The sequence below is a fragment of the Battus philenor genome, unplaced genomic scaffold (genome assembly GCF_028537555.1).
Source record: "Battus philenor isolate CCGP_79_NKW_IND1 unplaced genomic scaffold, ilBatPhil1.0.hap1 SCAF_18, whole genome shotgun sequence".
Taxonomy (NCBI): Eukaryota; Metazoa; Arthropoda; class Insecta; order Lepidoptera; family Papilionidae; genus Battus; species Battus philenor.
This window is the reverse complement of record NW_027181680.1, coordinates 10,715,785-10,730,971: the sequence shown is the minus strand read 5'-3', so window position 1 is coordinate 10,730,971 and position 15,187 is coordinate 10,715,785. Positions and strand designations below refer to the sequence as shown.

Genomic DNA, 15,187 nt, shown 5'->3' with positions numbered 1-15,187 from the left:
ATCGAATTTTACTATTTTAGTGCTAAAAAATTTGTTAAATAATATGAACATTAAAAATATATGTGTTCAACATTTAAGGGCATGATCTTCTCCCTTAATGTATAAACCACAAAGATGGGTTCATAAAGGGTTCAAAAAATTCTGGAAACACATTTTTGTTTTATACAAAAAGGGTGAGGATCATGTCCCTTTAAGAAAAAAAAAATATTTTGATTTCTTAAATATTTTGAAGAAAAAAACAAAATTGAGCTTCGGATTTTTTACTATTTTATGGGCAAAAAATTTAGAGAAAAAGATATAACTTAGACTCTTTGGGGGGGGGGGGGGACACCAAGCCCCAATCTGCCCCGGGCCCCAAATACCATAGCTACGCCACTGTAAGAAACTTTCCATTATCATGACTAAAATACTTAACTACACAATTTTTACTCTCACATCACCATCAGCGACCTTTCGTAAAGAGTGTGCTGATAATCATACTGTCAAACCATCTACTAAGAACTATTACTACATTGCACTTTATTACGCTAAAAATAAAAGTAAAATAGATTCCTTTTAAATTAATTCTCAGGTTATCCACTACATGCTCTGTAATGCGAGTTCAACGTAACATTTGTTTACATTTTATATATAAATAGATGTGTAACTAATACATTTTTGAGTATATTCTTATTACGAGTATACAGATATGGGTCATATATGTGAAAAATATTATTCGGTTAAATCATTATCGTTATAAAGATAATGTTAAAACAATAAGACAAAAAATAATGCATTATTTCCCTTAGTAATAGTTCTAAATTTTTGAACGTTGCATTGCAACCTTATTGTAATCATATTGTATTTACATAAAATACGCTTAATTATTTAGATAAACTATATATACAGGTTGATCTAATAGCGAACTCGGAGTCAATGTTTATTGTTAATTCACTAAGGATAATAACATCACTTAGCCAATTAAGTCCGGAGGCTAAGCTGTTCGTATATTCTAAGACAACGTATACAACTTCGCTTCGCTTCTATCTAAACCAATCAAACTGGACATTATATTTACGATAGAAACAAATTTACATATAAATGTATATATGTATATATATACATATATATATTTATACATATATATATATATATATGTATATATTAATATTTTTTGATGGTTATGATTGACCATCGTAATTATGTATTTTTCTTTTCTATCTGGGCGTATATAAAAATTTAAAATAAGTAATATATAGATACTTTTATTTTAATTGCAAGTAAATACATAGCTAGATGTAGAAAATTATATTAACAATGGATATGTGTAAATGTATTATTAATTATTTAATTAAGACATTAATATTTTGTTCGACATTAACTGTTATCATAATTAGTTAGTGCATTCTTACAGATAACAATTTATTACAATAAAATGGCATACCGTAAATACTGAATTGTAGTCAAAGTATTATATAAAGCGATCGCCCGTATTCAGCCACAGCATTCCGCGAGCAAAATGCAGTCTTCAATAATTTTCATTGCTTTCGTTCATTCGGCCTTCGCGACTTTCGACGAAGATATACATAAGCAGTTCAAATCGTTACCGCAAGTCGAGTTTGTTGAATATTTCAATAAACTCAATACCACGTGGAAAGTACAGCAGTACGATGTCAAAGAGTTGGCGCATAGAGTTAGTAAATATGTAGGGGAAACAGAACATTTGCCGAAAATTTCTTATACCGATAAAAAAGACGATCTGCCTGTGAACTTTGACGCACGGAAGAAATGGGCAAAGTGTCCATCTATAGGAAAAATCTTCGATCAAGGTCAATGCGGATCTTCCTGGGCGTTCGGCGTTACTACGACCATATCGGATCGAATGTGTATACACGCGAACCAAACTGTACAAATATCCGAACGAGACATCCAATGTTGTAAACATTCATATAGCGAAAATTTCTGTTCTGGAGGATTACCTTCTGGTGCTTTCCTTTGTTGGATGGCTACGGGACTCGTGTCGCAAGAGTGCAAACCATACAACGTGGAAAAACTGAAAACCGAAAAATGCACCGAGTCCTGCGACCAAGGCAAATACTACAAATCCGATAAATATTACGGAAGAATGGCGTACCAAATCGCCGAAGACCCGGTCTCTATCAAATGGGAATTAGTTAACATGGGTCCAATCGATGGGTTGTTTATTGTATACGAAGACTTTCTTACTTACTCCAAAGGCATATATGAACACAAATTCGGAGCAGCTCTTGGCGTGCTCAGTGTACGGATCATTGGGTACGGCGAAGAAAATGGCGTTCTGTATTGGTTAGCCGCTAACAGTTGGGGCAAAAGCTGGGGTGAGGGAGGCTTTTTCAAGATCCGACGTTATCAGCCCAATTTATATTTTGAATATTTATTACTATCCGGAATCCCGAGCTTATAAGAACTTATCAACAATTCATTTAACGCGACATTATTATTTCCCGTCAACTGTAATTTTAATTTGTTTTTGGTTTTATTCATAATGGGGATCTTTTTCGTAAAATTAATTTGAATCATAAAATTAATAAATGTATTAAAATATCTTTTGACTTTCATTTTTATTTATCACTAGTTCTTTATGTGAAGTATGGTGCAAACAAATGGCGCATATTTATTTTTCTGATCATAATTTTTTAAGTAGCAGTGATCTCTTCAGAAAATTACATTTAAAATGTGTCTTTTTGGGCCTAAACACTAAGATAAAAAAAACTAATCTGCAAACAAAGCGTAGATCGTGCATCCAAAAGTTGGATAGACACCTTTTTAAGGCCGTCAGAGTGCGCTGGATGCAGCTATACGAAAGCTATTTGTGAATGAACTTTTAAACGGATGCGGTATTTAATCTGCCAAAAAGTTGTTTTTTTTTTTCTCATAGATAATTTTTGTTTTGGGGACAGAAGAAATTCACGGTGCGTTTTTCATAGAATGTATTACTCAATAAATGATACTGTGCCCGTTAAGTTTTCTTTTTCATAAACACATATTTATTGGTTTGCATTTATGTTGTCTACTTTAAAATAATTCTATCAAAAAATATTTACTTCTTCTCTGTTTCTATCACCTCGGTCATACGCCAGAATCGTCATACAAGGGGCGCTTTAGTTTCGAGAACTAACGTCACAGGGAGCTATAGTTCTGAGGGATACGACATCAGCGGCATCATTAGAGTGTTGTTTTAAGGCAAAAATACCACATGTATGATCATTTTTTTAAAGGCCGCTGTTATTGGGGACCTCTCACACTCCCTATCTTATTTTAGGATAAGGTTTGATATTCTTTAATGATTTTTTTTTTCACTATATTTTCCTTTTATTTCTGTACTCTTCGTAAGATCTATTTTTCCTCTTCTTTCATTCATTAATTTTCTTTCATTCTTTTTCATACTTATTTCCGTTCATTCATATTACAGATCCAGGTTATATCACATTTCTTTACCTTAACTTATATAAATTTTGTGTCGTTTTACATTCTTATTTAATATGCTAATTTGTTACGAATTATCACAGTTTCCAGCTTTTATTTTATTTATCTAACACTATTTTGGGTTTTTACTATTTCTTCTTAGTTCTTTTGATTCTAGTTTTGTTTTTATTTTCTTTACCTCCTATTTATTCGGTTGCTTATCCGACTTGTAACAGTTTTATTTCTTTTTATTGCGTCCTCCACTATCTTCCTGCAGCATTCAGCCTCTCATTGTTATGTTTCATTAGTAAGCCTGTGCTGTCCCCGCCCAACCAGCATTCAAAGACAAACTGAGGTCTTCCGAACGCGGGACAGTCGGCTATCAGATGCATCATCGCCTAGTTCGTACTCTATTCATAGAAGCACACGGGACTCTCCTTGAGCTTAAACTGGTGAAGGTACTTGGAGAATCCTTCGTACCTCGCGAAGAGATGGGCCAAGACCGTGTACAGTTGGATGCTTCTGTACCATCAATTACCCGCTTATCAAGTCACATCAGTAACTAAACTCTTTATTACTACTGCCCTGAACAAATTTACTATACGAAAACGGAACAAAACCCTGGAATATTTTTCCACAATTTAATTACTGTTGTTATAAAAAATACGTTTTGTAACCTTGCAATAGCAATTTAACTTTTAAGTGTGTATTCATATTGTATTAATATAATTCTTTTACTCTGGATTATACTGTTACTGAAGGAGCATTTGCACCTTTGGTGCTACTCTGGTTGATGCTATGAAAAAGATGAGAACTTGGGGCCTTCACGCTTGAAGAGTAGCTGCCTGGTTGCTTTCGGGCAGTCATTGGCTATGACACTCCGTTTCACAGACTGAAACTCCGCGTGACAGAAGATGCAAGTCAAGGGCCCGAAGTATTGGAGGGAGGTTTTGTCCTTATAATGTAGGAAACTCCTTGAGGAATTGCTACATAACTGCCGCTACTGACATTGCGGCTCCACAGTGAGCCCCCTGAAACCGTAGATTGGGGATATTCCGCGGAACTCTCAAAGACGATGATAGGGGTGATTACCTGCTTTTTTAACAAATGGGTGATCTCCAATGCACTCACGCATATTTCCCATCGGATATACTTTAGCTGTATGCGTAATACTCTTTATTCAGGTAATACTTGATTGTTGATGCGCGCACTTTTGAAATAAGATGCGCGTAATTGCTAAAAACCGTCAGCCGTCTCTACGTAGAGGTATTGTGCTTCTGACCTGGGTGCGGTGCTTTGGCCTTGGGTATTATCGGGATTTTGATCAAGGCCCGGGGATGGAAAGCGTGTAAGTCATCTGATTGGCTGGCCTCCTGTGAAATCCCGTGAAGCCCGGGGACAACGCTGTCGACGAGGTTGGCAAAAAAAACGGTTTTTGCGCTTTTTCATACATTAAGATACTAAAACGGGTAAATTTCCGTCTACATTGCGAAGCCTACAACAGACATCGAGACGCAAGAAGCCAAATCGAAGGTTCTTGAAGAGATTGAAAGGTCTACCTGTGAGGTGGTAATCTCAACGAACGCCTCAAAGTACTTCGTTTCCAAAAAGGCGAATACGACTTGTAAGTCAACCATATTTTAATCCTAGGGTTCCGGTGGAGTGCCGGAGTTTGCGTGCCTTTACTGCTATGATTGTACAAGGGAACTTATGCATACTGCATGTATTCCTAGTACTTACGTATATCGATCTTTATATATACCTGAAGGTTTGCTTTAATCTATCTAAAGCTACCAGAAGGCGTTTGAAGACCAGAACGGAACCTTCTAGACTTGGCGGTCCTATGAAAAAGAAATTCGGGCTGTCGGGGCTATCACAAGTTGTTCTTCGTTGATACCGGGAGTTTTTTGTTTAATGGCCCCCGCTATTAGGGGCCTCTCGTACCCATAATTTTTTGGGATCAGGGACTTTATTGTTCAATAATTTTTTTTCACAATATCTTTCATTCTTTACTTTTGTCCTTCACAATATCTTTCGTTTTGCTCTTTTATACCTTCTTTCTTTCCTCGCCTTTCTTCCATCATCTTCTTACTCTAAGGTGGCTAGGTACATTTTATTTATTTTTATTCTTTAATTTTATCTTACATTTATTTTATCTTTATTTACACATTTATTTTACTTTCTTAATTCTTTATTACACATTTCTTTTTCTATTTCTTATTATTAGTTAACAATTTATTTTGTGCAGAGTTTATTAGGTACCTTATTCTATACAGATTTATACCGGGAGTTATCTGATCGACTCTTTTGCTTAAGTGGTCTGATGGACATCAGTTGCCAATCATCGCAGCGAAAACCAGCGATTGACAAATTGATCAATTGTAATAGAGTCGGGAAAATAGAGAGATATGTTCGAATGCTCCAAACACTGAACTACTAAAAGAAACCAAACACGTAGTCAATATTCAGTATTAATTTAGTAAAAATAATAACACCGCTTAGCCAATTGTATCCGGAGTGTAAGCTATGTGTATATTCAATGACAATGCATATAGTAGCTTGGTTCTTATCTAAACCAAACAAAAGAGATATTAGATACACTCAAGTTAGGTAAAACTTTACAATTAAAAAAAACATTTCGTGTTTTGTTTTCAAGGGAAAAGATAATAGAAAGAAGACGCTAAAAATAAAAGTTGTAATGAATTTATATAGATATTTATGCCTGTATACAGGAGTATATTTACATAACATATGTAAGCACGGTTAAAATAATATATCAGGTCGGGTAAGCAAAATGAAGGAATATACGAAAAGAAAATTGGAAACAGGAAAACGGTAAAACAATAAAAGTTAGAAATAAAGTAAAATTGTAAACAAAACATTACATTAACATTAGATACGTGATACCAGTTGTGATAATATCTACAAATTTTATTAGTAAAAAATAATAATAATATACACTAAATAAATACCTGTGATATTTGAAAAACAAGGTGAAGGTTGAAATGTGTTCAAAAAGCAGGAAACTAAAAATGGATGAGTATATATATATATATATATATAAAAAATGTAAATATATATGCATATACATGTATATATATAGATATATATATATGTATATAGAATGGAACGTAAGAACATGCGTGAAGAAGAACGTCAAATTGTGCGAGCGAGAGGTGTGATGTATATATACATTATATTACACACACACATATATATATATATATATATATATATATGTTTATATATGTATGTTTGTACGGATACTTGTAGGTGTATGACTTTTTTAAACGATTTTATTTAGTTCGACCCGTACGGAATTTTTATGGGTCAAAATTAGAAATTGAAATTTAAGCACCTACCCGTTGTCAGATTGATCTTAAATTTGGTACACACATTTAATTTAGATGACAATACAATATAATAAAATCAATAACATTATAAATCTAAGATGGCCGCCGATACAAAATGGCGGATTACATATTTTTCGTTACCCCCTCAATATGGGTATCAAATGAAAGGACTACACTGGTAAAACACGATGATTATGTCAAAATTTAAAATTCAAGATGGACGCCGTTCCAATATGGCGGACTAGGTACATATTTTTCCACAACCACCACAATATGGGTATCAAATAAAACCGTTTAAAAAACCGTTTAACTTAAGTCTTTTTACAGATTTTATTAAATTTAACCATGACTATTATAAATATTTCGAATAATCAAAATGATCAACCCCTGCAATTGTCATCAAAAATTAGGAACATGTTAAAATAATTAACTAGTATTACATTTTATTGCAAAACTTTTTTAAAATTTTCGCAAACTAAAGTTTATTTTAAATTACTAAATATATACAAAACGCATAATAAAATCTCTATATATAAATAGTAATAAAATTTTGGCTATAATTTTATTTAATTGTTTAGTTTGGACATTAATATTTTGTTTGGTATTAACTGCTATCATGAAGAAATGCACATTTTTACTGATAACATTTCGTAATCATAGAATGGCATTCCGTGAATACAAGTAGTTCCAGCAAAAGTATTATTTAAAGCGATTGCTCCGTTTCACCCACATCATTTCACAAGCAAGATGCAGTACCTCCTTCTACTTGTTCTAAGTGCCTTCGCTCATCTGGCCTTCGCGGCATTCGATGAAGAGATACATAGGAAGTTTAAAGAATTATCAGAAGATGACTTCATTGAATATTTCAATACACTCAACAGTACATGGAAAGTACAGAAATATGATGTTCAAGACATGGTTCATCGCGTCTGTAAATATTTGGGTGAAGCAGAACATTTGCCGGCACTTATAGTTATTGGAAAAGAAGAATCTCTGCCTTTAAATTTTGACGCACGTAAGAAATGGGTAAACTGTCCGTCTATAGGAAAAGTCTACGATCAGGGTCGATGCGCATCTTGTTGGACATTCGGCGTAGCTACGACATTGTCTGATCGAATCTGTATACACTCGAACCAAAGCGTCGAGTTATCTGAACAAGACTTCCAATGCTGTGAAGAATCATACGTATCAGACATTTGTAATAGAGGATATCCTAGTAAAGCTTTCGATTGTTGGGTAAAACAGGGACTTGTGACTCAAGAATGCAAACCATACAATATCGATAAATTGAAAAACCATAAATGCGTTGAGTCTTGCGACCACGGCAAGTACTATATTACCGATAAATATTTCGGAAGATCGGTGTACCGAATCGCTGACGATCCGTTCAATATCAAATGGGAATTATCTACAAACGGTCCAATCCAAGCAGTGTTTACTGTTTACGAAGACTTTTTACATTACTCCAGTGGCATATATGAACACAGGTTTGGAGAAATTGCTGGCTGGCTCAGTGTAAGGATCATTGGGTACGGCGAAGAAAATGGCGTTCCGTACTGGTTGGCCGCTAACAGTTGGGGCAAAGGCTGGGGCGAGGAAGGCTTTTTCAGAATCGAACGTTATCAGTCAGATTTGTATTTCGAAAGTCAACTACTGTCCGGATACCCGCGCTTATAAGAACTTTTTAAGAATTCATTTTACGCGATATTGTTATGTTCCGTTTATTACAATCTTAATTTTGTTTTGGTTTTATTTATAATGTAAAATTTGGTAAAATTTATTTTAATCATTAAATTAATAAAGGGTTTAAAAAAAACTTAAGGCTTTTATTTTACTCAAGGTTTTTAATTTTTTTTTCTTATAAGCAATTGTTCATTTTTTTCGTAATATTGTTAAGTATCAATAGTTTACTCTTTAGTAAAATATATTCCCGATGTATTTTTGCGAGTAATACCGTTTGAGTGGATACCACGGCAAGAGCAGCTTTGAATATAGACCCTCAAATTAGATAGACTCTTTTTTTGAGGTCATTGAAAGGGGCTGAATATAGCTCGCTTCCTATAAGTCCTAACGGAAGTCCATAAGCGAGGCTTCTCAAGCAATCGTCTATTTAGATGTCTTCCTATAGTACCGACTTTACTCACTCCTTCTTCACAATACAATCTATTCTTCTCTGGAACACCCTCCACCTCGGTATTAGGATGATCAGTAATCGTTGCGCATTTAAAGCGAAGATTCGAAAGCTGTTGCTTGACAAGCTGACGGAATCATTTTTAAGTATTCCTTTTCTATCCTATTCTTATCATTTTTATGTTATTATTATCTCTCTCAATTTCATTTAACTTTTTTATTTTATTTTTGTTATATGATATTACTTCTTTCACATACCTTTATTAATTTATCTCTGCTCCGCCAAACGGTTAAATGGTAGAGATTGCCTTCGGTATTAAGTTCGGCGTTATACATGAAATGTGTAAGAAGTATTAAAATGAAACAATGAAATAGATAACCACGTGTGGAAAACAGAAGATAGGATAAGATGGGTAGGGTTCGTCGTTAGTATTTCAAACCGTACACGACATTCTGAAATGACTGATGAACTGAGAAGAAAAATATCTACGTATTACTATGATCATAGAACTTACTTGACTAGTTGGTTTCCTTTCTTCTACTTAAGTTATTTACGCAATCGTGAGGAACGTTTTTGTACAGACATAAACTCATACTGTCAAAACATGTACTCAAAATGATAACAACATTCAATATTAAAATTACCTGAATTAGATTATTTTAAATAATTTCCTTGGTACTAATCACTACCTGCTCCATCACTCGATTTCGGTATAATACTTAATAAAATTACATGTGGAGGGATCCTTTGCTACAGGCCTGGACCTGGGCTCTTAGATCGCGTAGGTGGACGCTCTAGTGACCTGGAGGACCATGTCGAGGGCATTTCAGGTTTCAGGGTTCTCGCAAACACCTATGACCTCAAATTCCACGACGTAGGCTGGTTTTCTAACGGTTGTTAAGTGTTTTGTACGATGCCTGTCTTTAAGTTGTCAAATCGATCGGAGACTCGAGCGTATGTCTCAGAGCGCATCGACTTAATCTACCAGGCGTGATTGTATTGTAGGTGACGGCACTTTTATTCATCGGGTTGTACGATGAAGTGCAGCAGAGTTAAAGTTATGGATCGATACTTATTTTAAGAACTGCCCGATAATCGTCAATTTCAAGAATACGTGGATGTTTTGATTACGCACGTACACGGTGCTAATATGGTCCTGCGCATTATCTGCTTTACATGACTTAGAATCTGTGAATAAGATGCAGATTTGAAAGCATGAAGCACGGGCTTGCATATGTAAGAACGGATCTAATTACAGCTTTATAGAATCACTTTATTAGAAAGTGATATGCTTTGGTAAGGAAGAGAAGGCCGAGAACACAGGCTGCTTATTATTGGGTACGATGGGTAAATTTAGGGTTATAATTTATGACTAAACCTAGATAACGGACTTGCTTGGTTCGTGGCACCGGGCTGGCCACTAAATAGAATTTGGAAGGACGTTTTTGCGCTTCAAAATGAACACTGCACCACATCAGCTGAGTTTAAATTCGATTCCATGTCTCCGGAACCATTATCTATGACGTTATCCATAGTTTGGTGACGATTGGTAATAGTGTGGGTAGCGATCCTAGAAGTATAGATGCAAGCGTCTTCTATGGACAAGGTTCTACATTTTTGAGGCGTGTTATATTGCTGATGTAGACCGTATATACCTAGAATAGACTGCGGAACCGATCCTTGGGGTACCTTTGCTCTGACTTATCGTGGCCGGGAGCTACCTCCCTTAAGGCTCTACTGAAATAATCGATGCCTCAGAAAGTCTCAAATTATGCTAGATGATTCGGCTTACCGGAATCGTTAAACTAGTGTAATTAAAGTCAATTATGCTAGATCAAACTTTTTACCCATGTCGAGGATGATGGATCTCTTAATTAACTCAGTAGGGACGTGCGCCGTGAACAAAGGCACTTAATGTGTGCAGAAGTGTTTGGCTTGAAAATTTAACTATTTGGGAATAGAGAGTTCGACTCCATGAATCACCCAATTCGGGGAAGGTTAGATCTTTCTTTAAACTTCCAGAAAGCCTGTAAGAAACTGAGGGCCGTCAGAACGAAGGTCTATTTTAATGTTTAAAGGGCTTTAAAAATTAACCCTGTGACCTATAAACTCTTCCACTGTTTAAGGGAGAATCTGATGGTCTGATGATAATAATGACTTGTAAGTCCTAGTCCACATTCAGGTGAATGGTGCCATTCTGAAGGAGTTTGGTTATCTTCTTGGTTTTACCATCTGATCCCTGTGGATTAGTTAGTAATATGCGAATACGTCCACAACTTCGCATGTAGCTGGACTAAATGAATCTAAGAAGGGCTCCCGAAGAAGCCTTTCAGCTTTGAGAACCACTTGAGAACTCAGATGTCTGGATCGCAAGAAAGGTTGGGAACGGATTGCTCCTACAGAAGGTCGAATTTTCCTCGTCCAGTAAAGCCGTAGTGGAATCTTCTGAATATATTTGGCATTGGCATGGTTGAGCACTATTCCGCTCTTAGGGTTTTGAAAATTTTCCAAAAGGAGGAACGGTTAAAATTCTGAGATACATCATAAATCTTTGATTTTTACCTTTACCAATGGGTTCCTTAGCTATAAGTCGGAGTTAATACTTAGTCGTATGATATCTTATATCGTTTGGCAGAACCCATATGAAGTTACGCAAGAGCGATCCTTGACAACAGATTAAATATGTCTTGTAAGTGCACCGATGTTGGTATCACTGAGATTTTATTAACAGGAAGAGATATGCCCTTAACTATCGTTATATCAAGTACGCTTGTCGCCTGCCCTCCGTCGCTAGGATAACGACTGCGTTCTGTGGATACGGTTGGTCCGATGACGTCAAAGTTTAATAAATCTAAGAGAGTATCAAGTGCCTTCGATCGAGTAAAATAGTGTTGATGTTGAATCAAGTGTGCTTACTATTAAAATCCAATCTTGTATAAAACTAGCATTGGTTCAATACGGAAGGTACTAGGAAGCTGTGGTCGTCGTGAAGTAACCCACACAGAGAGACCTTAAGGTAAGTTAATCTGGCTATATCGATGGCTTCACAATATACGGAGCCTTTGTAATAGATCAGGATACCGCTGCCATGTGCGCTGATCCTTATAGCAATATGATTATAATTTGTAATTTTCGAATCAATCCTTAAATAGATTAAGAAACGTCTCCTGCACTATAAACACGTCGACATCGACCATCGAGGTCATGTATTGCATTAGGCCGCCAATTCGTTCGTAGAAAGCAATGGCTAATGGTCTGGGATTAACTCTACAGCTAATTTTGTCACTTGTGGTCGTAGACTGCCTAATATAACTTCTTTTCGCATTCATAGTCGTTAGGAGGCTTTAAATATTGCGGTTGACACTGGTTCTGCCAATGTTCAAGGACAAGACGATTTTTTTTATTGAAGTCCTCTGTGACGAAGACTTATTTTGTAGAGTTATACACTTCTGCTATGTCTAGACTCTGTGCTAATTATGATTTTTCTGACGCTAAAGTTTTGGGATTCGAGGGATCAAGGAGCTTGAGGGGTTCCGTTTAAAAGTTCAGCTTGGGCTTTGTAGCCGCAGATTTGCCAGCGGGTATCGTGGTGGCAGTTGCCGGTGCGACTGAGTGTTGCCACGCTAGGTGAAACGGTGGGAAAGCAAATAGTGGTTAACAGTTACGTTTTTTAAGGTGGAAATTCATTACCGTTTTCAATAAACAAAACTAAATTTAAAATCAGTAAATATTTAAAAAAGCGTGTTTAAAATCTCTCCGTAAATAGTTATCAATTTTTTTATAAAATTTGCTGTATTTTAATTATTTAATTTACAAGTAGAAATTTTGTAAGGTATTAACTGCTATCATAAAAACTTGCATTTCTATAAATTACTTTTTTATTATAACAAAATGGCATTCCATGAATACCTAGTTCCAGCGAAAGTATTATTTAAAACGTTAGGCCAGTTTCACACGCAGCATTTCACAAGCAAAATGTATCAGTTAATAATTCTCATTGCCTCCGTTCCTCTGGCCCTCGCCACATTCGACGAAGATATACATAGCAAGTTTGAACATTTACCAGAAGATGAGTTTATTGAATATTTCAATAAACTCAACAATACATGGAAAGTACAGAAGTACGATGTTGAAAACTTGACGCGTCGCCTCTGTAAATATATAGGTGACGCTAAACATTTGCCGGCAATTGTTCATTTGGGAAAAGAAGAGTCTCTGCCTACGAAATTTGACGCACGGCAGAAATGGGCAAATTGTCCATCTATAGGAGAAATCTACAATCAGGGTGATTGCGGATCTTGCTGGACGTTCGGCGTGGCTACCACCGCATCCGATCGAATCTGTATACACGCGAACAAAAGCGTCGCGTTATCCGAACAAGACTTCCAATGCTGCAAAGGATCATATGAAAGAAAAGTTTGTGATGGAGGGTATCCCGACCGTGCTTTCAATTGTTGGGTTCAAATTGGGTTAGTGACACAAGAGTGCAAGCCGTATAATATTGGGAAATTAAAAAATGGACAGTGCACAAAATCCTGCGAAAACAGCGCAGACTACAATGCTGATAAACATTTCGGTAGCAAAGTATATCGCGTCTCTGATGACCCAGTGAGCATCAAAACGGAATTATCTACGAAAGGTTCAATTGAAGCGGTGTTTTTAGTTTACCAGGATTTTGCGATGTACTCCAATGGCATATATACACATAAATTCGGAGAATTGTCTGGCGCGCATAGTGTGAGAATAGTTGGTTACGGCGAAGAAAACGGCGTTCAGTATTGGTTAGTCGCTAACAGTTGGGGTAAAGAATGGGGTGAGCAAGGCTTTTTCAGGGTCCAAAGTTATCAGACCAATTTGTCTTTCGAAAGTCAATTGCTAACCGGGATTCCACGCTGATAAGGACCTGATGGCTGTTAAAGAACTTGTTCTAATCTTACGACGGTTTGTTTTTATTCATAATAAGGTATTTTTGTTTAGTAAAATTATTTCAATCATTAAAGCTATAAATATATAAAAAAATTACTTTACTTCTTATTTATTACCAGATCTGTGTGAAAAGTGAGGTCGAAATAAAAGACATGTTTTTGTTCAACACGCTTACGTTTTCGCAGTATACCTAATAACTTTATATTCCCTTTCCTTTCTGCAAAATAACTTTAATATATATCTTCTTATAATGGTGAACTCTTACACCTATGCGGTTTTTAATAAAACTCATTTTATTTATTTTATACAAACATTTTAAAGACAGAAATAACTCTTAGCTTATAGGCTTTTTGGTGGAGGCCTGTGGCTTGTAGTGGAAATCCATCGGCTGAAAAGAAGAAGAAGTCTATAGGCATTGATGTGCTATTTATAAAATTGTGCGGATGCTAGTTTAATGATAATCCATCTCGAGTAGCAAACAATGAACAAGTTCACTTTTGAAAAAAAAGTTAAAAATTATCTTGAGCATTGACGAATACACATTATTTTATTAAGCAATAGAAAGAATGTAATTTTTTTTGAACGTGTTATCATTAACGTGTCCTAAAGATAGTTCAAAACCATTCCTCCAAACGACAATGAAGCTATTTTTAAAAACACATGTGCTAATAAGCTTTGGAACTGCTGCCATTTTTTCTCGAATATTTTCCAATAACTCGGCAAATATTTTAGAAAAATCGAGAAAGACCCATCTCTTGAGATGTCCCCATAGAAAAAGACACAAGGAGCCAAATCTTAGCTTTGCTGTAGCTATTCAATGTCACCCTTCTTTGATATAAATTTTCTAGGGAACATTTCACTTACAGCTTCTATTCTGAAATTAGATCTGTGACAAGTGCTACAATCCTGCTGAAACTAAGTCAAGAAGTTGTACTCATTCAGCTCTTGAAGAAGGCGAAAAAAGTTTATATGGCCCTCGCTTTACTATTATTATAGATATATTTAAGTTGTATGTATTATGACAAACATTTATAATGTATGTTCTTCCATTTCCAATATCCTTCACTTAAGCTCAAAGAGAGTCCTTCGTGCATCTGTGACCCGGAAGTGGATCATACGGCTGTGCACATTATCGCCGGCTATCCTGTTTTTGGAGACGACCTATCGCTCTTTTTTTCTCAACAAATAAATACGACAAATGATTGTATGGAAGAAATCGCGTTTTTTGATAGGATCGCTCTTTGGACCTTATTTTTAGTGGCTTATATATATATATATATATATATATATATATATATACATTTGTGTGTGTGTTTTGTTTTTAAATGTGCAATAAAAAGTAAATAAATGCATA

At 35.6% G+C, this 15,187-nt stretch overlaps 1 protein-coding gene and 2 pseudogenes across 1 annotated transcript; all 3 read left to right on the top strand.

The window, feature by feature from the left end:
• The first annotated feature begins 1,498 nt into the window (after window positions 1-1,498).
• Window positions 1,499-2,464, top strand: LOC137920479 (cathepsin B-like). Its single transcript, XM_068763846.1, has one exon. The coding sequence runs from the start codon at window positions 1,499-1,501 to the stop codon at window positions 2,420-2,422; it is 924 nt and encodes a 307-aa protein (XP_068619947.1). The 3' UTR covers window positions 2,423-2,464.
• Window positions 2,465-7,523: 5,059 nt separating this feature from the next.
• Window positions 7,524-8,453, top strand: LOC137920478 (cathepsin B pseudogene; annotated as a pseudogene).
• Window positions 8,454-12,882: 4,429 nt separating this feature from the next.
• On the top strand, window positions 12,883-13,803 carry LOC137920477 (cathepsin B pseudogene; annotated as a pseudogene).
• Window positions 13,804-15,187: the final 1,384 nt, after the last annotated feature.